This window comes from Passer montanus, unplaced genomic scaffold (genome assembly GCF_014805655.1).
Source record: "Passer montanus isolate IOZ18808 unplaced genomic scaffold, ASM1480565v1 scaffold11, whole genome shotgun sequence".
NCBI classification, from domain to species: domain Eukaryota; kingdom Metazoa; phylum Chordata; class Aves; order Passeriformes; family Passeridae; genus Passer; species Passer montanus.
This window is the reverse complement of record NW_024357613.1, coordinates 1,275,485-1,299,730: the sequence shown is the minus strand read 5'-3', so window position 1 is coordinate 1,299,730 and position 24,246 is coordinate 1,275,485. Positions and strand designations below refer to the sequence as shown.

Below are 24,246 nucleotides of genomic sequence, written 5' to 3'. Positions count from 1 at the left end.
ACTCCATTAACAAACAATTACAGAACATAAATATTTGTCTCCCCACTGAAAAGGTGCAAGCCATTTCTAAACAGATATTAATTATAATCCACTGCATTTTTTTTTTCTCCTTTCACTTAATAGAAATCATGAGTCTTAACTCAATCCAAAATTTCTTTTGTTTCACTTTATTTCTCTGGAAAAGATTGCCCCATTTTCATCACATTCTTTACTAATAGTAGAAAACATCTGTTTGCCTTTTTTTTTTTTAACTGCTTGAGCAAACTCTAATACAAAACTAGAACAATTCCAACCATCACTATCTTTCTTTGGACTAAAGCCTTTTGTCTATGAATGGGCCTATGAAGAAATACCACTAAACCTCATGAGAGGTGATCTTTAGAAGCCTTTTTAAAGCTAAACACCTCTACATACAGCTTGGTCATGTGAGAAAATGATGTCCAGTTGCAACTGAGCTTATTTTAAAATGTGACTTGAATTCCTGAATAGCAAAAGAGCTTTTGACCCCACTGTGAAACTACAAAAATGGTCAAAGAGCAACAATTTTCACTACAGATGTGACCTGTGCTTCATGACTTCAGAACTAAACTTGAACTAACTCATAAAAGCAGAAATTACCTCGGAGTTAGGGATGAGTGTATACAGAAGCTATTTGCCAGAAAAACAGTTGGCACCTCATCCTTTCACATGGCTAGTCTCCAGTGTCAATTTGGAGATTTCCTTGCTCTAAAAGGTCCAGCTACAAGAACAAATGTCAATTTTAAAAAAATCCACTTCACTCCTTGGTACTTTTTTGAGATTTTACACAAGAGCTGCAAGGGAAAAAGAAACATTTTACTTTAAAAAGTAGCTGATTAGTACTCAAATAGTAATAACAACTAAGACTTGATTATTTATTCCTTGGCTGGAACGCTGGAAAGAATTTCTGGAATTGCAATTAAGGTTCAATTCACTATAACCATGGAAAGCACAACATGCCTTCTCTTTCACCAGTACTCTAGGTTTCACAGAAACAAGTAACAAAGTGACACTGAGAGATTCTGAGTGGCACAAGAAACAGTAATATTTAAGAATATTTAGAAAACCATCACCAAAAAAAACCAAACAAAAACTGCCATCATCTCCATATAAGTTTACTAGAAGTAATTTCTTTTATGTCAATGACACTATCATTCTTAATTTAAAATTTCATCCTTGAACTGACTGTTAAACAATGTTTTCCCAAACATTTGAATTTTCCCTAAAAATCCCCATACAAACAAATGAAAGACACACTTCGAAGCATAATGACATGGGACTGCTGTCATATCCAATCACTCTGGTATTGACACAAAGATTTAGTGGACACATTTCCCTACCACATATTCCTTCTCTACTCCTCTGAAAACTCTAAAAAATGAAGGGCATCAATACAACAGCTGGAGAATTTTCCAAATATTACTTAAATGCAAAAAAAAAAAGTGAAAAATTAGTCATATCTAATTTAAACATACAGTTTTCAACAAAATTTTGTATAATAACATTTGTAACTGCTATACCAGGTTCTATTCAGTCAAAAAGACTACGGTTCTGGGTATGCACTTAAATACACTTTAGATACTGAAGAGCTAGGATTATATTCAGAGTAGCAGAATATATCTAATTCCATTACATTTAGCTACCTTAAAGAATGACTGGTATCTTTAAAAGATAATTTCACATATGAAGAAATAAAGAAACTGTTTTAATATGGAAAAAAACAGGTTAGATGGAAAAAAGTTGAGATTCCTTCATGAATGCAGATGAAATGGACTTTTAGTTCCCAAAGATTTTTTTTCTTCATCTGTTTCTCCTCCTGTAATCCTCACAGGAACATGTCACCTCTAGTACTAGAAGTATCCTGTTTTACTGTTCTGATGAACTCAAACAGCATACTTCTGCAAAGCTTCAGTGTGTGCAGTATTTCAGAACACAGCCAGTAGAACATCATCTGCCTTTCTCAGTTACTCATTACAGTATCAATATGTAGCTCACAAAACAGTCTGAAGCTGTGAGTTATTTCCAGCTCTAGAACAGTTGAAACCTCAATTACACTGTGCTAACAATGAACCCAATTACTTGAGGACAACAGATTGAGTCTACCTCCAAAAAAAAAAAAAAACAAAACCAGAATACCAAAAACACATTCCAAAAGCCTCCTTGGCTCAGCAAGCATACTGAATGATTCCTTTCCCCTCTCTTGCCTCTTCCCTACAATTCTAAGTGTTTTTCTAGAACAAAAGCACTAAAAAATAACCACACCTGACCATTCACTTGTCAAAACACAAGCCAAATAAAATCAGAAGGCTTCAGAAAGCAACATTTATTCAATGTGATGGTTATTGTATCAAATTCTGGGACAAAGAAACTCTTATTCAATACTGCACACAATAAAACATTTTAAATCATTAACCAAATATGGAAGAAAGAAAATGCAAACAATGGATTGCAAACTCATCCAGTTATCTGATGTAGAGATTCAACTGTATGATCAAGTTTTAAGTTTCAGCTGATGGCTTCTGCAAAGCAGCTGTAACAACAGACAAGTTTTGTACTACTGTAAACACTGCATGTGCTTCTCCCAACCCTTATATGCCAAATTATGAATCTTCAGACAATAAAAGCACTTATACTACCAATCTTAAGCCACTAGGTTTTGTCTTAAATCAGTTTCTTACTCAAGTTTCTCTGGCCAACTCCACTCTGATCTACTGTTATTTTTCCACCACCATTTTATCTCCACAACTTTATTGCCAAACACATAAGCTTCAGCCTCTCACCATTACATGTTCTGCTGTCAGAATACCAAATCCCTAGTCATTAGGGTACTACAAGTACAAAATGCAGTCACTCATCCTTTAAAAAGTAAAATTGAAACATTCACTGTAATTAAATGGCTTACTGTGAGTCAGATGGCTACAGAAGCCAAATTACTAATAAACATAAAATACTGCATTGCTAGTGGTTTCCATAAGAGAACAACATTCTAAAAAAGCCAAAGACTAACCTGGAAAGGAACAAGATAATGCTACGGTTTTCTTACAATAAATCAAGCTTACACAACAGAAGTAAGATTCTTATGGAAGTAACTGAGTAACATAACAAACAAACAGGCTACAAGAAGCCCATTGGCACCGAAGAAGAGATGATCAGGTTGAAGAAATGTGTTGTTTTTCACACCATTTCTGTTTTGTTCTGCTTCTGAAACCTGTCACATATGCACCTCATATTATGCAGGCCCACCTATCTTACTCAGCCAGCAAGAAAAGCATTTTCTTGTGCACTCATTATTGCAAAGTCTGGCTTGAAGTCTGGCTGGTTTTAGTTTATTTCTATTGATACACTGGGAAGATGAACAACAGATATTTGTATTTTTTATTTACATTTTCCCTTAACCTAGAAATAATTCAAATTTTCACAAAAATAGGCAATACAAAGGTGTTCACAAACTGTATAGCACTAATGAGAATACGTAGCTCTTCATTATATTTTACACCTCTTGGACAGTTCTCAGTCAGAAGTACTTTGTTTTTCTCTCTTCTCCCACCACACAGAGCAATAAACTTCACGCAACATCTCCTGTACCTCCAGCCACAATTCCAGAGATAAATTTCAGGGGACGAGTCAGCCCCATGAGCCAAAGCAAGCAAATCCAAAAGGGAGCAGCCTTTGATAACTGGTCCCTGTTATTGCAACTCCAACATCAATATTTTCCACAGTCCTGGCTCTCAGCACTCTCCTTCCTCCAAACTCCCCCACCCCCAGCTCACCTCACATGCTCTACATATTCCTTTCTGATCCCAGTCTTCCTTTCAACACATCCTACCCTTCCCTTGTTTTTCCATTCAGGATATCCCTCCTACAAAATTCCACTTCAAAATAATGACTAACAATATTGCCATGCCATCTGTTTTTATAACATACCACTCTTTCTACACCTTTTAACACTCCATTTATATAGAACATAACTTTTCTGGAATGAGGACTACCCCACTGTCCTCTACACCCTGCCTAAAACAACTGGTTTTGATTCTTAAATCTTTCATCTTTAATATAGCACTGGTTAAAAATGACTATTTATTTCCTTGATTAGATTTTAAACTGCTGGCATAAGAACACAAATTCAGCAAAACCTGACATGCTGGCACAATCTGTAAATGCTTAGCAGTACTTTATTCTGTTCTTCCCATCTATCTGAAAGTGTGTTGATGGGGTTTTTCTGGGGTTTTTTTTGCTTTTCTTGTTGTGGGTTTTTGGGGGTTTTTTAATGCATCAGACTGAAACCAGGAATCTGTACTGTAAAGACACTAAATTAATCTCTGCATGGGAATTGAAGGTTTACAAATGCACATGTCGGTGCACAATTCCTGAAGAACATCAAAAAAACCACCACCAACAAAAAACCACAACCCAAAAAGCCATAAGAAACCAGAACAAAGAACGATCTGAATTACCATGGCATAAATGTACAACACATGTCACTCTTCTCAAGGATGAAAAACATGGGACAATTCAAAACTGTATTTCCAATACAGAACACCTTTTTAGTCACATGATGACTGATATTCAGTTATTTTACCAAATTTTCTTGTTTTCCATCAGGTAAAACATACCATCAAAACCCACAAAATCCAGATCCAGAATTTATTAGTTTTACACAGACATAACATACCCAAGATATCTTACAGAAATTTTATGAATGTTACAAAACAAACCTTGCTGTAATCAGAACTGAGATGCAGTGCTTACACTTCCATCTCAGAGGATGGCATGTTAAAAAAAAAGGGGGTAACAAAACACACACTGGAGAGCTCTAAAACAGATTTGACTGTTAATGCAGCAAAGAGAGGAATGAAACTTACGTGTGGAGAAGCAGCCTTGCAATAACAGATCACACAGGCCAGTCATTTTTGGTGTACTTTAGAGGTCAAAACTCAGGTCAACATTGTTTAACATCTTCATTAAGGACCCAGACATTGAACACGTGCACCTCAGCAAAGTCTGCAGATGATAAAATCTGGAGGAGTGCCTTACACACCAGAGGGTCCTGCTGATGTTCCTAACAGGCTGAAGTAACTGGCAGAACTTCATGGAGCCCCACGAGGAGAAATGAAAAGTCTCAACCTGGGGAGGGGCTGAAGGCAGACTGACTGCAAAGCAGCTCTGATGGAAAGGACCCAGGGTCCTGAATGTAAACAAGCTGACACAAAGAAGGCCAAGAGTGTCCTCAGCAGCATTAGGAAGAATAACACCAGCAGGTGGAGGGGCATGATGCTTCTCCTTTACTCAGCACTGGCGACATGCATCCTGGAGTGCTAGCTTCAGGTTTGGTTTTCCAGCACTAGAAGTGGACATACTGGAGTCAGGCCATAAAGGTAATTAAAGGCTGGGAACATTGGACAAACAAGAGAAGGCTGAGTAAGTCAGGATTTTGTAGCCTCAGGAAGAGGAGGTGGGAAGATCTTATTGATGTGTATCAAGACTGGACAGGAAGCACTAAAGAAAAGTGAGTCTGACTTCTCAGTGGCACCCAGTGACTGGACAAGAGGCAATGAGTACAAACTGAAACACAAGAAACTTTTAAAAAAGTCTGGTGGTTTTCTTTGGTTGGTTGGTTTGGTGTTTTGTGAGTGTGGTCAAACACTGTAAGTCGCTTAGACAGATTGTGGCATTTTCATCCTTGGGAGCTGGTCTAGAGAGTCCTGATTTGCACATGGTGCTTGGACTAACTAGACAATCTCTAGAGATGTCCCTTCTGACATGAACATTAACCTGAGAGTGAAAACACACTTCTACTGTAAGAACTAGATAAACAGGTAGCCCCCGGTAAAGATGGCTAAGTGTCAGTTCCACAAAGCTAATTCAAACAGCTCAAACCTTAAAATATTTGATACCACAGATTCATCTTACCTCAGTGTAAGAATCTGCCTGTAATCTCTTCTGATTTCCTACAGACAGCAAAATAGGTTTCACTGTTTACAAATGTGAATGCCACATATCCATTTGCTTAATGGTCAATGGACAAAGACATACAAAAACATAATGATTCATCAAGTATTTAATAATATTTTAGCTAGCTTAAATATGTAACTTTTCAAAAGAAAATACAGAAGTTTCTGTATCAAGAACTCCAGAAAATAGCCTCTTCATCTGGTTAATAAGCATTAATAGGGGTGGTAGAAATAAAAATTTGTTCATTATTGATCTGAAGGCAGTACCTGCCAACATGAGGGCTGAATCAGTTTTCCAATTCCCACCACTTAAAAAGATCTCTGCTATGCAGAAACCCACCTAGATAGTTTCAAACACAAAATGAAAGACTCATTATATATCTCATTATACAAAACTCGGAAAACTTCTATTGTAAACCTCCCCTGAGGTGTAATGTCAGGTATTATGGATTAGGTGCAACATTCCAGAGTCCTTTCAATATTCATACTGAGTACCGCGTGTTGATATTGCACCTAAAATAGGACATACAGCTTTTCTGTAGTAAACACTGGTTTAGTCAGCAAACAGCACAGAGGCACAACCTGAATATCAATAAGCAGGGCTGCTCCTACTTTTTCTCTAATTTTTAGGAAAAAAAACCAGGTCACTAAAGGACAAACAGCTTAGCAATGGTCTCTGTACTGAATATTCTTTCTTTTCTTCCTCTTTCCAAATCTTAATCAGTTTTCACCAACACCACCAAAACCTTCCAGTAACTTTCACAGCTGTAGGGCAATCAGCTCAAAGACAGCCAGCTACCTGGCAACCTTTCCACACTGTCTGAATGCAACTGTGCTTGCCTGGACACACAAACAGACTGCACAGAGCACCTGGATACTCACTACTGATCAGAGTAATCTCTGTAATCACAGAATGTTTGAAGTTAGAAGGGACCTCTGGAGGTCACCTGGACCAGATTCCCTGTCCAAGCAGGACCACCTAGAGCTGGCTGCCCAGGACCACATCCCAAGAACTTTTAAGTGCCTCCAAGGATGATGACTCCCCAACCTGAAACCAGTGAAGGCATGCACATATACACAAAAGTAACATAACATGAACTCATAAACATGCAGTCAACATGACAGACTGCAAATATATGAGTTGGGGAAGAAGTTATCCGAAATGGCTGTCTGCATACTGATCACAGGAAGGCTGCAACATACAGACATCAAATGGTTCCTTAATAAGCCATATGGCTCAGCCCAGCCAGCAAGTGTGAAGTTTTATTTAAATGCCCTGCCAAAAACCACATAAACTTCTGCATACCTTATAACTCCCCTGTAATAAAAAGCAGCTCTTGAAAGAAAAGAGCCTTAACAAACATGCATGAATAAAGCCCATGCAAGAAGTGATGTTTCAGACAGTCCCTGTATCTGGTACAAACTTTACTGGTATTTGTTTAGGTTCTTGTATATTTTAGGCTCTATTCTCAGTCTTAACTATATCACTGGCAGAAAAATACTGCCTGTTTGCAAGCTCACATACTTGATTATATAACTTTAAAAAACTTTAAAAATTTTTACACAATTGTAACAAACAGGGGCAAACATCCAGGAAAAGGAAAAGAATAAAGTCCATTGGTTGTCACCTCAACATCCAGTGATGTCAGGCCAGGAGGATGAGATACTGGCTTTGCAATAGCTGGAGATAACAGCCTCTTTAAGGTGTAATTAAAGAAGAAAAAAATTTTCAACTGCCAATTGTCCTGAGATTTTGAGGAGCGTGTCTTCTGTGACAAGAGACCGAATCTTCAGTGACACTGTCCAATTATTATCAAAAATTTCAGCTGCTTTGTTTGTGAGGCAGAACATGGACTATAAATCTTTCAGTATGAGTGTTCATACTGCCTCCTTCCAAATGGTTATATGTTCACCATCACGCTTCTCAGAGGTCTGCTGCACACAGAGGTCAATCAAGTCAACCAAGGGTAAAGGACAAAACCAAGGTAATGACAAGAGTTAGTAGAAGAGAGTATTATTAAATGATCAATACTGGAATTCTGACTATGAGAGACTGAGAAGAAATTGATAGCAGGGTATTATCACACCTGCTTCCTTCTTTCAGAGATTTATCTTGTCTACTCAGACTGCAAAAATTACTAAGCAGGAGCTGTTTCTCACTGAGTGTTTACACATCATCTCATCCTGCCAACCTCAGTTGTGATACGCATGTGCTTCTCTGGTAAAATTAAGAGAGACAACTATTTTCAGACTAGTGTGCTATTTTGAGGAGGTTCATTTTACACACTGAAAAAGAATACATTCCAACCAGCAGCCGAAAAGCACCCTTAAAAGTATGTAACAGAACGGGAAATTATAGCTGAGATAGATAAGCTCCTGGCCTACTTCCAGGGAGACTAATCATACAAACCAATCCCAGATTCAATATAGATGCAACTACTTTGTGGGACACTTTGAAGTCTACAGCTGATGGAGTTTTAAGGATGTAGGGTCAGTTATGTACGTATTTTTTCCACTGAATTACAACAGCACAAAAATATTCAGTGACTTGACCAAGAGGTACTCTACAATAGGAAGCACAATATTGTTTAGGAACCCAGTATCTGGATTCTATTTAGAACATGAATTCTGTCACAGTATTTAAAAGTTTATTTAAGAAACAGAATTTTAGCAATTTGTATATAGACAAGTATGAAATTGGTTACTTAAGTTCCATGCTAGCGAAGCAGAATCTCAGTTTATTCAGGCAGCCTCACGTGCTCAAACAACCCTGCAGACAATCTGTACAAAGTATGTAACAAATGCCTCTTTAAAAAAAAAACAACTAAAAAACCAACAACTAAAAAAATCCAGGTTCTTAAAAAAACCCAACCAAACACAACAACCCCACCAAACCCCCATCCCCATCAAAACCCAACAATTTAGAAAACACATCCTTTTAAATACATGAGGCAATTTTTCAAACAGTTCTTCAGAAGTATGAGAAGCCTGTCAGTGCAAGATGCAGAAATGCTAAGCTGGAAGTGAAACTACGATGTATAACACAAAAATCTTTTAGGCCACACTGTAGCCCAAAGAATAACCCTTTATCAAGAGTTGTATGCTGCTATGTTTTGGGAAAGAGTGTGAAAAGGTAAAGCAAAGGCACAAGCCTCACCACAATGGCTATATCCTCTTTTGCTTCTTCTCACTGTGAAGCCACAGAAGAAAGTGGAAGTGTTAGCAAGAAGTAGTACCTCCTTCTGGGAAATGGAATATGGGAAGTAGCAGCAACTGGAACAATGCTTATCTATGAACACTGACTAAGGAAACTACAGGGAATGACCACTGTGGGGACCAGTGTCTGAAATAGTAGTGAAAATGGTAGTGAAAAGTTCATCATGAGCTGAGCATAGAAAGCAGCAAGATCCTGCAATGAGTTCAGTCCTTTTCAAATGAGCAATAACAGAGTACAGAAAGACGTAGCCACTGGATGGGATCAGATATACAGCCTAGCCAGGTCAGTGAGGGGGGAAAGGGGAGGGGGAAGAACAGAAGAAAGAAGATAAGCAGGCCCCTTCACTGAGTCATACCAGAGCTACTGCTGCTGGAAGGGAGCCAGATTTTAGCTGGAGCTTTTGCCTTTACTTTTCTTCCCCCCTTGCAGAAAACTAAGAAGTGAAAGCACCAAACTTAGATGTCTACCTGAAATACATTAAGATTTTACTGACTGTAAGCCCCTACTCTATATTACATTTAGCCTCAGAAAAACTTGTAATCAAAAGCATGCAAAAGTAACTTAAAAACATCCTTTTTTTTTTTTTCTTGACTGGGTTTTTATGCTGCCCTGAATAAGATTCTTTCTTGGATCAGTGATTTCATAACGTAAAATTCAAAACAAGACAAATACATAAAGTGGCAGTTGAGGACAGCAGTTGTATTACTCCTCAAATTACACATTACTTTTTCCTATGTAAATTCCTAACCTGCCTTCTCCAAAGGCCCTCCTGTCAACTGAACACACATTTCTCAGCCTAACACCCTTCAAAAGCAATTTAAAAATGTGCACCTATTTTTGTAAAATTTATCACATATCAACCTCAAATCACACATCAAAATTATTTTTTTGCTAATATTTCAACTATCTGTTTGACAATACTCATTATCACACACCAACAGGTATCTCCCATGTGGTTTATGAGTAGTATCCTCAGCTACTTGTGTTCGTTTTGTTATGTGAAGTGATAATTTAGCAACCTCAGCTTGCTTATTAATGTCTCTCCTAAAATGACACCCAGTTCATCTAGTCTCCCTAATTTTTTTATGAATGGATTTACAGCTTGGTTCTTTCTGCAGCTGAATAAGCACCTGACAGAAACACTCAACTGAGCATTCATGTACATGTTCTGAAGTGGTCAGTGAAATCTTGAGGACAGACTCCAAGAGCCTGAAATAGCCAAGAGCTAGCAGGAAACAAAACAAAGCTTTAATACCCCCAAACGCCACAAGAGACCTCATAGTAAAGAAATCTTTACAGTACTAGCTAAATGGAAGCAACATGAGATAGCAATCTTCTTCTGAGATCACCTAAATTTAATATAAATTTGGAATGAGGCTTAGGGGGACTTACAGTGCTTGATTTGCAAATGGAATTAAATTCCACATACTTTTTCAGAGGAATAAAAATAATACAGACACGGCATCCAATCACTAGTGGCATTCCATAGGGCTCCATCCTTAGCCCAGTTCTCTTCAACATCTTCATTAACAACTTGGATTCAAAGGAATACTAAGTAAGTTTGTGGCAACACTCGGGAGGAGCTGCTGACTTCCTCAAGGGCAGACAGGCCTTGACAAATTGGTGAGATGGGCAACCATCAGCCACATGAGGTTTAACAAGGTCAAGTGCTGGGTTCTGCACCAGGCATGGAGCAACCCTGGTTTTGTCTCTAGATCTGGAACAAGAGGCTGGAGAGCAGCACTGAAGGAAGGGACCTGGGAGTTCTGGACAACAGCAACTTGAAGAGTCATTAAGCTATTAGAGAGCATCCAAAGGAGGGTCACAGGGGTGGTGAAGGGTCCTGATGGGAAGCCACATGGGGAGCAGCAGAGGTCTGCTTGGTCTGTTCAGCCTGGACGAGACTGAGGGGAGACCTCATTGCAGTCTTACAACTTCTTACGAAGGAGTGCAGGTACAGATCTCTTCACTCTCGTGACCACTGACAGGACTCAAGGAAATGGCATGAAGCTGCATCGAGGAAGGTTTAGGTTTGATATCAGGAAAAAAGGTTTTCCTTGCATAGGAACATGCTCCCCAGGGAAGAAGTCATAGCACCAAGCCTGACAGAGTTCAGGACAAATTTGGACAACACTCTCAGGCACACATGGTGTGACTCTTGGGAGTGTCCTGCAAAGGGCCAGGAGTTGGACTCTATGATCCTCATGGGTCTCTTCCAATTCTGCATATTCCACGATTCAATGACTAAGATCTATGGAATTACCTCTTCCCAAGCTCAACTATAAACATACATTACTTTTATGATTACAGATATGTCTTACCTTAAATATATCTGTTTTAAAGCTATAAATTCAGGTATTTATGTGGTTGCAAAAATCTTAAGATTCAGATTAGCAACAGGAATGACAATTCAAGAATTGACAATTCAACTAAGAGCAATACACTAACATAAAAATAAATTTTCATTATGATTTCACTCTAAATAACTGGCCTTGCAATTTTTCAATTTTTTTTTCTATTTTTACAAAAGTACTAGTTACCAGACTATACTGCCTGAGAATAGAATATGACTTTGTTTCATACTTAAGCATTACCCAGTGAATTAAAACCTACTGTTTTTATGTAAAAGCAGCAATATTATGAGACTCCCTTAGAGATACAAATACTGGTGTATCAGATAATATCTATGCTCTTGTACAATAAAGCAGGAATTCAACACTGCTTTCATTGTATTACCACCACGGCAGTGTTGCAGCATTTCTGAAATTATACTTTTGTCCACGTCACTATGTCAACAGACATGCCAGTCTGCTTAAACAGCTAAAATTGAATGAAATGGCTCAACCAGCTCACTTCACCTTTTGCTACTGTAATCAGAATTTTAGTCTTTATGTCACAAAATAACAGAATATAACAGGCAGATCTTTGGGTTTAAACAAAATTTTGATTCCTCATCTTTTAAGCTCTTGTTATGCAAAGATGTAGGACATCATGACAGAATTTGCATAACCTTACCAAATACAACAAGATTTCTTCCTCAAAAGACATGAAGAAGTTGTCAAATGTTATTGTTGTTGTCAGCACAGTCCATTCTAGAAGCTGATCCTTCCATTACTTTTAATTAGAAGTCTGGCTTTTTCCTCCCCCAGCCACAAGCCACTTTCATTTTATAGACTGTACCAGTAAACCTTTACAAATTAATTGTTGAGTACTGGCTTACATAAAAGCCTTCAGAGGTAACACTGCCAATCCCTGTCATTCACACACCTCCCTGAGTGCAGTATCTCCACAAGATGGGGCAGAAAGCACAGGTGGGTGCCTTCAGGACCACTGTCCTTAGCTGCTGGTGGACATAAGGATACAGCAGTGCCAGACGTTTGGCTTTCTGAACATCTGCATAAGGCACTGCAACATACCAATCACACCCCCTTGACTCAGCAGGTGACATTCGGAGTCTGTTCTGACCCTGACTCCCAATTACCAGCACAGCTTGGGCACACAGCTATAAACACCAAGAGTGGTGCAAAGTTAATCATGCTGGAGGTGGAGCAGCCAATACAGCCATAACAGGATGCTACCATGGAGGCAACAAGGCAAGTGAGCACCTTTCCTGGAGGCCAGGCACACACATTAAACCAGTGAGAAAGGGTTACTCCCACCCAGACCAACTCGAGTGAAGAAAAATCACACTGCCTGTAAGCCAAACAATAAGGACATCCCATTGTCTTAGACAGTATGCTAGAAGTTGTTTTCACTATTTCTTTTTCCTCAAAGAAAATGTCGGTGTAGATGTAAGTGATTACACTTGGTTTTAAATTTCAGCTCCCAAGAAATAGCCTGAGAATCACTGACCGAGTACTTCTGACAATGACTGCTTAGGTGCAACGCCTTTGAAGAGACAGAATTACATTTGCCTGCTTTTCTAAAAAGGGAAAAAAAGCCCAAAACAATGCAGAGATGCAGTAAGAAGCTCATGAAGCTTAATAACAAACATTACTGAAGGTACAAAACATTAAAAAAAAAAAAGTTCAAAAAGGAAATAAAGAGGATGGACAAGGAACACTGCTTTTGCAGACTCTAGTGAATTGTTTTCTCTAACGAAGACAAATTAGAAACACTTCTATTATGCAAACTGACATTAAAGTTTATGGTTGGGGAAGCCAGGGATTTCCTACTGTATTCCTAATAGCTGGACAACTAAACTACTTCACTGTTTACTTTATGATGCCACATTCATGATATGGCATAGCCTAAACATTTTCTTAAAAGAAAATAAGCCTTAATGAGTTAACCACACGCATGCACAAAAATCCTGCTACCTGCCAACAACCTCAGGCTCTACATTTTTTAATCATGAAATAGTTACTCCTGCCATTACATAAATATTATTACATAATATCTCCTTTGTATGCAGAATTAGAGCTACAATAAAATAGGTCCCACTATTTCAATATTGTATCTATTAATCCCACTCATTCACCTAATAATTTGAGCTGTAGTTGCATCAGACCACAACAGCTTGAATATGTCACGTTCCTCTGTGCTTAAACAGAGAAGACAGTTAATTCTGGATTAAAAAAAAAAAAAAAAAAAAAAAAAAAAAAGAAAACCAAAAAACAAGACAGCAAAAAATACAGCAAAAATAGCTGCTCTACTACAATAACTGCCTGAAGGGAAAGACACCTCTGCTGTGCTCTTTTATTACACGCTTTTTGTCTTGCCTAAGATTTAATGTATGTGCATGAATAGATAATTTTCAACATGCCAGTCAATAAAATATGCAGAAATACCTTAATTCCCGAGGTCAGCATTACACAGCATAAGTGTAAAGACATGACAAGCAATGATGCTTACTATGTCGAGTATCTCAAAAGCCAGGGTTTTTTCCAATTTAATATTTAACATATGAGCAAACTACAACACATATTAAATTAATTTTCCTAAGTATTTAATCTGTTAGAAATTTTGTTCCGACAACGTATTTGTTGGTATTGGTCAGAAGCACATCTGAGACGTGGGACGGCTGTAAGCACCAGGCCACAGGGCCAAGAGGCAGCGAAGAAGCGGCATGTGACATTCGGGAGTCTCGGGGGGCAACATGTGGCCGGCGCTCAGGACGCTGCTCCTCTCTGCAGTGCAGCACCGCTGCCTCCGGCCGTGCGCGATCCGCGCCGCGAGCCCCCACTTCCCAAGTGCCGCACAAGTCCCACTTGCCCCGCGCTCAGCGCCGTCCCCCCGTCCCTCCCGCAGCAGGAGCGCCCGGGAAGGGCAGGAGAGCGGCGGCGGGCACCGGGAGCGAGGGCGGCACGGGCCGGCCCCGGTGTTGGCACAGCTGCGCCGCTCTCCCGGGGCAGCCCCGCACAAAGCCCCGGCGGCCTCGCAGCCCCCACCCGGGGCAGGTCCCCGCTGCTGGCCGCTGCCCTGCCGTCCCCGCCGGCAGGTGAGAGCGCCGCAGCGGCGGCGCCGGGCGCGGAAGGGGGGGCGCGACCCAGCCACAAAGAGCGGGAGCGGGGTGGGCGGCGGCGGGGCCGGCGCCAGCGCGACCCGCGGCGCCGCAGCGGGGGCACGTCCCCGCCCGCCCGTCGGTGGCGGCGGCGGGGGTCGTGCCTTACCTGCAGGGGTGGCGCCGAAGACTCTCACCACGGGCACCCGTTTGGCCGGGGCCTCTCGGAAGCGGGACTGGCAGGGGTCCAGGCCGGGCAGCGGGCTGCCCATGTAGTAGTCGGCAGTCACGATCCGCACTGAGAACATGTTTGTTCGCCGCCGCCGAGGCACCAGCACGGCACCGAGCGAGCGAGCGCGGAGCGAGCGCGGAGCCCGCACGGCTCCCCCCGCCCGCGCCCCTCAGGGACAGCGCGGGCTCGTGCCCCCCGGACGCCCCGGCGGCGGCGACGGCGGCGCCCCGGCCCCGGGCTGCAGCTGCTGTTGCCATGATGATGTCGTCACGGATGCAACCATTGCGGGAACGGGGAGGGGGGTGGATGGGCCATGTGTTGGGGGGGAAAGGGGCTCAGGGAGCGGAGGAGGTGTCCGTCACTCCCCGACACACACACGCGCTCCCCCCCCCAACTTTCGCTTGGGCTCGGCAGGCTGGGCGCGAGCGCGCGTGGGAGCGGGGGGGAAATCGTTCTATCGCCTCCCCTGGTGGCGAGGGCGGAGGCAGGGAGGGAGAGAGGGACGGCCTCGGTGATTCGGCGATCGGCCGCGCGGGCTGGGGGTGAGGCTGCGGAATCCCGAGCCGCGGATGGGGCGGGAGAGGCAGCGCTGCCGGGACACGACGGGGTTAAGCTGGGTCGACCGCCATTTTGAATGGCGGCGAGGTGAGTCTCCCCACTCCGCAGGGGCCAGCCAAAAAAAAAAAACCCAAACGCTAAGAAGATGGGTGCGAGGAGAGGGGCGGGAGCGGGAGGAGGAGGTGGGGCGGGCGCGCTCCCGCCGGCGCCCGCGCGCCCTCGGTCTGTGACGGTGAGCGCGCGCGGCGCGGGAGAGGGGCGGGGCCGGCGCTGCGGAGGAACGGCGGGGGCGGGGTCGCGGCCCCGGGTCCCTGAGGGCGGCTCGGCCCCGCGTCCCCCCGCTCCTGCTGCCCCTGCTCCTCCTCCTCAGCCCTTCAGGAGAGCTTGCTTTGCGGTTTGCAGCGCTCTCCTGCAGGTTTTTATCGAAAGCCATAAAACAGGCTTGACTTTAGGCTGAGGCACTGAAAAAACCTCGAGTTTAGGTTTGAGGTTCCTGTTGCAGTCTCTTTGTTTGAGAGATGCGGGGGTGAAAACCCCAAAACGCAGCAAATGCCCGAAGAGCTGGCGGTGTGGGAGACGAGGCCAAATGCTCTCACACGCACTCGCAGCGATGCTGACACATGTGCGTGCAGGGCTGGGTGATACGAGACAAATGCACGGATCTATAAAACCTGACAAACGTCCAGTATGTACAACACATGTTTCGCATTTCGCTTACATGTGTTTCGGGTTTAGATTTGAACAAAAGACAGGTCAGGCAGTTGCTACCCTTCATTTTTTCATTGTAATGAACAGGAAGCTTGCCTGTCTACTCAGGGGTAACTGATTTCCTACTCTTTCTTTGTAAGCTGTTTATTTTCTCTAGCTCACATCTGTTTTCCTCCTTAAACTCATTTTTATGTGAACAGAAAAAGAAAATCTAACTACCTAGTCATCAAGAAATCTTGTGTCACAGAAGTGGTTGAAATAGGGTTGAAATCCAAACTATTTTCATTGTATCTAAAGAGTAACTGAACTACAACTTTAATTTTTGACAGTTGTTTACATTTGCAAAGCTAATATTTGGAAAACCTTTGGAACTGCAAAAAATACTCTTATGAATACTTAGATTTCACAAAGGCTAATAAATCACTAGGAGCTTACTGGTGAGGCTTGTTAACAAACAGCACCTCTGGCTATTGTTATTTGAATACATTTTGTACTGCTCCCTCACTAATCCATTTCTTTAATTTTCCATAGAACTTTGGTGTGGACAGTAACAGTTCTTGTGTTACTCCATTCCATGCTCTGTTTTCTTTCTGTTCACATGATCTGAACTTGCTGAGCATTGTGTCTTCCCATCACTGTGTATTTCACTGACGGTTTAATGTCTGTGAGCACTGGCAGATGTGGTCTGGTGCCTGCATCAGCTGAAGGTAGGTCAGCAGTCCTGCTCTGTGCTGGGGAGTCCCAGTCCACTGCTGTGTTCTGTTGTCATCTGCACAGACAGGTGAACATGATGTTGTATCTGCCCCTCAGCTGGGTTGGTGAATAAACCAAGACATTTGAGCCACTGGTGGATTCTGGTTTCTCCAGAATGAGTGTGGTGTGTGAGATGTAGCACAAGTTCATACCTGGGAGTCCTGCTGAAGAGAAACCAGTTGCCCACAGTAGAATAGTGTAGAAAGCTGAAATAACTAACTTCTTGGAAGCATAAAGCAGGATTTGCTAAAGCATGTAATGCAGAGTATTCTGTTTAAAATGACAACATTTTTAGTGTTTATAAAATCAGGGAGAGCCATGCTTTGAAATCAGAAAGAACAACTGATACCTAACCTAGAGCCAGTTTCCTGTTCATATGAGGTATTAATTTGATTTCTGAAAATGTGGAATGTTACTCTCAGAAAAAAAAAAAAAAAGAAAGTGATTTTCCTTTTTGGTGTAAATAGTGTAATCCACGTGTACATTAAACCCGTGCAGACACTTTTGTGGAACTTGCATGCTTTCTGAGTGCTGCCTTTTCAGTTTCCAGTAGTTTCCTGCAGCTCACTTCTGCTTTCAGTTTTGTCTTGCAGTCGAGTCAGTAGGTTTGTCTGCAGGGCTGCACCTAGGTAAGACTGAGTCAGCACTGTCACAGGAGGTCCCCTGCTCTCCTCCTCATGTCAGTGCGAGCATTTGAATAGCTGCACAAGAAACTTGACTTGGAAACTGAGCAGGTAAAAGCGATCCCACTAAGAAATATGGGTTAGTTTTAACCTCCATCAGGTCTTTGATCTGTTTCATTATGTAGGGGTGTGAAAGGCTGTGTTTGCACGGAGGAGGAGGCAGTGCAGGGCTGAAATTGAGCAGCAGGAAGAAAGAGAGCACTTATTCCAGAAAGCTTGGCTTTTGGTAGTTTTAAGTTGCTGCAGTCTGAAAATCAGTTTAACCCTTTCAACAGATGACAGACACCAAACCTGTTTCTGGATTTCCTACATTTCAATTTGTGTGTCAGTATTTGCTTTTAGGAGTTGTTTTATGTGTTGTTCACTCACATGTGTGTATGCATGTATGATATATTGATTTTCTTGTAGTTTACACTTCATTACCTGAAAATGCTGCTGTCCTAGGGAGTCAGTAATTGTAAAAGGAAATATCCTGGTCAGACAGCACTACCACTCATTTCCTCTGGTAACTCCAAATACTACATGTTCTCTCTCTTAAGGCTTCATGCCATTTTCTGTTATAAAGCAAGTCACCCCCTTTCTCTGTTCCTCCAGTTGCTAAGCAGCAGCTGTTCTCCCCATTAGCCAGCCAAGTATTTGCATGAAAATAATCACTCTTGAATATATAACTGGTCCTAATCATGCACAGCTAAACAGCTGTACAATCAAAATTTGAGTATTAATAGTATTACTTATCAGCATAACTGATTACTGTCTTTTAAGTCAGAATTTCTTCATGGAGTAAAAACAATAAAGGTTTGCCCTGTGTTTTTAAACAAAAGGCATGTCAGGTTTTTTTTTTCTGTTTAATGCTTACTGTGTAGCTACTTTAAAAAAACCTGGTCACAAAATGATAAATGCAGTTCACAAGAAATTATAAATGTAAATATAGCAGAAACAGAATCATCTAGTGACTATACATGATGGAAGCCAAGGGAAAATCCACATTTTGCTACTATTTATAGTAGCAGAGTGCAACAAAATTTGGTGATAAGAGTTTAGACTATGACACAAAGGTAGAATTTCCAGCAGTACATCTTAACTTCAAAACCCACTTAGTCAGCCATATTTGAGTTCCTATTGATTTCAAGGATGTTCAGTATTTCTGAGGTCTGTGATCTGGAATCTTGGAGTGCTCTCTCACTCAAGGGATTTATCCAAACTGTTATTTCAGAATGAGAGCTGAGTGTGGCTCATATTCTTGGGTGCTGTTTCTGCAGGTGACAAACTCAGTTTCTGCAGGGAGAAGGCCTGGACACATGGATAAAGCGTTATATGCAGCCCATCCAGTTGCTATCCCAACCTAGACAGTCAGACTGTCTGCATTACACAGGAAGGTTATTTCCCCCAGTGTGGCCTCACTGACTGAGTGAGTGAAGAAGATCTGAATCTTCACACTGAAATACGTGGTGCTGTGCTGTATGGTTCTGGCCTGCCAAATGTCATGTGTGACAGTCCATAGTCTTGTTAGACTCTAAGGCTCCATACACACTCAGTGCAAGAAGTCCTCACATGGGGGTTCTGACCAGCCTTGCTTATACCCCAGGTAGTTAAGCCCACTAAAGCCAGAATTTTAAGCAATACCATGCATGTGCATCAGACCAGCTGAAAGACAATTACTCTCTGGATGTTATCAGATAAAAATCTAAAGACAGTATCTGAACAGCAAGGAATTGAGCAACCTGTGCATACCAAACTGCCTCAAAGTGGCTCTTAGACTGCTGAATTAATTTCTAGGGGTAAGAGAAAGAAAGAATGCTTAAGATCCTAATTAATTAGATGTATTTATTTGTTTGTTTTAATTCTCAGTTACTAGCTACAGGCTAGGCAGTAGGCTCTGAGGTGTAGTCAGTGCCATCAGTGTCTTGTCACTAGAAACCTGATGGGAAAATGAAACTAGGTCTCAACTATGAAAATATTAGAAGTATCAAAAAGTTTTTTGGCAAAGACTCTTAATAAACCTGTCAGAGCAAGAACAGTGCCACGTGGCTGGGAAGTCACAAATGTGCTTGAAGGAGAGCCCATGGGCATTGTATAGGACATAGGAAACGATAATATAGGCTATGCAAAGGCATGGAAGTAAAAAAAAAAGAGATATATCTTTGGTGTAGTAACATTAGATTTTGTTGGGGTAAAGGTGTATTTTTTAAAATAAAATATCTATTTGACAAAATTAAGTCCATTTCACAAAATCATCAAGGCTGAAAGAGACCTTCAAGATCAGCTAGTCCAACTGTCATCCAAGCACCACCGTAATCACATTTAATCTGAGCTTCATATAAAGATTCAGTATTGTGTCATATGAGAAAAGAAGGAAGATGCATAACGTAAAGAATTGCTGATGAGAAGTTCTAGGGATTGTTTTGAGAGAAGGACTATAAAATTGGAAGCTGGTGCAGGTGGAGTCTGCCCATTTAATGTCTTTAGTGCAGTCCTAGTTAGCATATAAATAAAAGTTGCTAATAACTTTAAATTTGAAGGAGAACAGCATATCAAATAAGATCTAGAACTCTGGAGTTAAGAAAGAAGAAAAATATTTAAGACAAAGAACACTCTCAATGTAGAATGATTAGACATAAACTAGAAATGAACTTTCCATTAAAGAAGGTTTCTATCCAATGGGTGAATGGATTTCTTCTCTCAGTGAAAGCAGCAGGACAGAGCATTTCAGTAAATTTTAATATGGAGATTGACAAGATTATGGAAAAGGTTATATGATGTTTGCTGGTTATTACGCATGACTGCACTTGATTATCAGAATTCTAGAAGGACTGCATGTAGATCCCTGAACATTTCAATAATGGGTTCCTCTAATCACTGCAGACAATTTAGCCATTAGGATAAATGAGTTCTTATCATCATTGTACAAAACACAGTGTATACCATGAACCTGGTACAGCTTTCTGTTTTAGAAAATCTGGACAGCAGTGTAAAAGGCAACCCCTCTACAACACACATCATGTCCTTATGTATATGTTCCTATCTGAAAATTAGTTGTATGTACAAAGTCACATACATAATCTTTATATGAAAACACAAACTACCTTTGACCATTTTTCTTTCCTGGGTTGTATTTGCATTTAGCAACTTATGTTTCAAACAGTTTTCATTGAAAGTTACCCTTTTCTTTGTTGTTTTTTAAATAATTTTTTCTAATATTTTCAGGTCTCGCTGTTGCCCTTGTATCAGAAGAATCTGCCACCGAATGTGCCTACAGGAAAATGTATAAGTATTCAAGAAAATTATATAAATTGAAATGTTAAAATTAATAAAGAATTACATGTGTAACAATGTAGAACTATGCCACTTTTTGAAAAAATTGAGAACGTGTACTTAATTGAGAAGCAGCACACGCCTCATGTAAGAAGAGTGCCACTGAACACTTAATTGTAAAGATGAGGTTTGCTGACAGAATTCTACATGTCAGGAAGTGATTGAGGTTCCCTTCCATGCTTGGAAAATGACCTATTGTCAAGAGTGAAATAATTACATGATTGCATAAGGAATTCAGTTTAGTATAACAAGAGCACACATTGTTGGGAAGCAGTTAACAGTATAGCAGTAAGTGACATTCAGAGATTGCTTATATGAAAGTGAGAATTTCATAGATGAAATTTGATTAAGATGAACTGATTAAGTCTTAGATAATTGAGGAATAGTGCTAGAGTTGTTGGCATTGCTGAACCAGCGTTATTTAAAAACCTTCTGTCTGTTGCTTTGTACTAATGACTGTAAAAGTTGGGAATGGACTCAAAAGAGAAAACAGTGTGTAATGACATATAACATTTGAGCATTAATACTATTTTGGGAAATGGTACGTTCAACAGATTTACTAGCAAGTAGTGGAGTATACAAAGAAAATTGGTTGAGTATTCGAACAGCTTTTCTTAAAAAAATCCAAGTAATAGGTTTATTTTTACAATCCCTCCATACTCTGGAATTTCTATTCTGCACAATGCAGCTCAGGTAGATGCTTGTAAGAATTGCTTTTAAACAGGAAAGTGAAACATAATTTTTCATGTTGTAGTTCTTATGAACAGCTGAAGCATTTAGTTGAAAGTCTCCATTGAGAAATATGTCTGGTGTGAAGACAGTTAGCCCAAATGGTTCAAATAATAAGTAATTAGAAGGATGTCATAATGGAAAATTTTCAAGTACTATAACTGCCAAAAGCCCTATCATTCTTCTATAACTTGTGTAGTCAAATACTCATGAGTATGTGGTTATTATTTGAATTTTTGTTGTTTTAAAATGGGAAATGGCTTTCTTGAATGAATCACAGAAATGGGGCTGGATGGTAAGGAGTGAAAGCCATTTAATTTTAGAAGCTCTCTGTTTTTCTGCCATGTAGTCTGACTTACAGGAGGCATTCCTCATTCATGCATCAGGCAAAGTGAAAGAAGCCCCAGCGCAATATGTAGATCACAACCAGCCATCTGTTACTCAAAAGGAAAGAGGAGTGTTGCTATAAGAGTAAACTTAAAATGTTTTAAGATTAGCTTAGAGATGGCAGAGCTCCATTAAATGTTTTGTCCATCTCTGTTGGTCTCTGTCATATACAAATGTATACATTTTACTGAAGTTTCAGATGCCTGCTGTATTTTTTTCTATTAGGACAATTATTTCTAGTTTAGAACTCAGTATATGCTTTCTCTGAGTTCCTAAATAAGTATGTATATATAACCTTTTCTCACCTCAAATAATTATTTTTCCTTCCTGGGGTTTGTTCCTTTGAAATAATTTTCCCGATCAAACTGAATGTTAAGAAAAAAGCATTTTTAACTTTTTACTTGCTTAGCTTTAGCTAAGTAAAGTAACACTTGTTTAGGCTTGTAGCATTTCCTTTTGATTCTTTCCAGCTCCAAAGAATTTCTGTTATTATTATGTGAATTCCATCCAATTTGCATAGATCTTTCTTGTAATATGCCTAGAACACATTTGTGACTTCCAGACGTGGTTGTAAAGAGTGTGGATGAGGCATTTATGTTTTATGTCCAGGCAATCGTGTGACCTCCATTTGTAGGGCAGAATTAATTACTTGGGAGTATTGATGTTGGGTCCACCACGAGGTTTGAAGGACTCTGCTGGCTGTCCACAAATAAAGTGTTGCACAGTCTGCCTACAGCCGTGTTTAGACAGACCATTACCTTCCTGCTCCAGGATACTCTGCTTCCAAGTATGCAGCCCAAATCTAAATTAGTCTCTTTGTTGGTACTCTTACAAATCTATTTTGCTTGTTATCCTTAGATCCTTTACAAATATGATGCTTCTGGGGTATTGCCATCCCACTGAATATATTCCAGAATCTGTTCCAGAATATTTCTCTCAGTCTTTTCCATAGCAGTAGCTTGCTTTTTCTTCTATTCAATTTAATTTTACAGTTTTCTGGCTGCATTTTAGCCTCACTAATTTATGTTGAAGTCTCTCAGTGTCCTCAAAGTTGTCCACATTGTAGCCTCTTGGAGATTAATGAAGCTGTCAAATAAAACAAGACCTCACAATGGCTCCTGTGGCACCACAAGTATAGATGAATTACTTCTTTTCCTATATTCCAGTTTTATCTTGAGCCCTGTAATAGTCACTGTTTACTTTAAGCTACAGAATTTTTACACAGTCCTTTGGACCTCCCATTCTGCATTGTAACCTATGCAGCACATCCTAAGAGATTTTTGAGGTTTCATTGGAGTACCATATGCGTTCCAAAAATTGAGTTATGTACCATCTAAAGAGTTCCTTTGGACACCCTGTATTTTGTTCTGGCTTTTGGGGGAAGTGGAGGTGTTTGTTTTATTGTAAGGTAAATATTGCCTAGTGTTCTGCTGTACTTTAAGGCTAACATTTTCATGTTTTCTTCATCTGAAATTAAGTTTAATGCAATTTCAGAGGTAAGGCTTTTATCTAGATGTTTAAAAACCTAATTTTGTAGCTACTGAAGCCTAGTCTCAAAAGTGTTCATTTACTGAATGCTTTTTGCTAGTGTTCTTTTTTTCTTAGTATTCACACTGAAGGGATGATATTGAGTATTCTTAGTATTATGACAGTCTGCAGACCCCATCTGCACACAGATATACCTCAACAATTTGAATTTTGCAAATAAAATTAATTTCCATACCCATGTATTGATCGTTTTACGTCTCAAAGCATGAGGGAGGTACCACTGCAGATGCAAAATAGGGTTAATAGAGTAAATCTGCTAATGCAATGCCAGGTGCTAACTGAGGTTAGGACAGATTGAAAGGCAAGACTGTGATTCTGGATTTGGGGGATGGAAATCATGTGTGCTGTTTATAAACACGTAGTCATGTACAGAAATGGGCCATGTTCTCCCCGTGTGCAGTTAAGTGACTGGGACTGGATTCTGTTATAATATGGTGCATGTTTCCTGCTGTGTCTTGAATCATCATGCAGCTGTTTTACTTAGAAAATCAGTGACACTTGTTTTTGTCTAAAAGCAGGAATTTGATGACTTGGCTAATAAGATGAAACAACACTGCTCCCAAAATCTGGGAAGTGTCAAGTACTGTTCCATATTCCAGCCTCTTCACACACTCCACCTCCACCTTCCTTTCCCTGTGCTACTTTGTAAGCTTTTTTGTGGAGACAGTATTTTTTCCTGTTTTTTTCTGAGAACAGGACTGAGGCTT

At 40.5% G+C, this 24,246-nt stretch overlaps 1 protein-coding gene across 1 annotated transcript in view; it reads right to left on the bottom strand.

Annotated features, from left to right (window-relative positions):
- The window catches only part of REV3L (REV3 like, DNA directed polymerase zeta catalytic subunit), a 115,490-nt gene extending 100,553 nt beyond the window's left edge, over positions 1-14,937 (bottom strand). The window contains exon 1 of the mRNA XM_039726611.1: positions 14,799-14,937. Coding sequence (XP_039582545.1) covers positions 14,799-14,937 — 139 coding nt within the window. The remainder of the gene's footprint in view (positions 1-14,798) is intronic.
- Between the last annotated feature and the right edge of the window lie 9,309 nt (positions 14,938-24,246).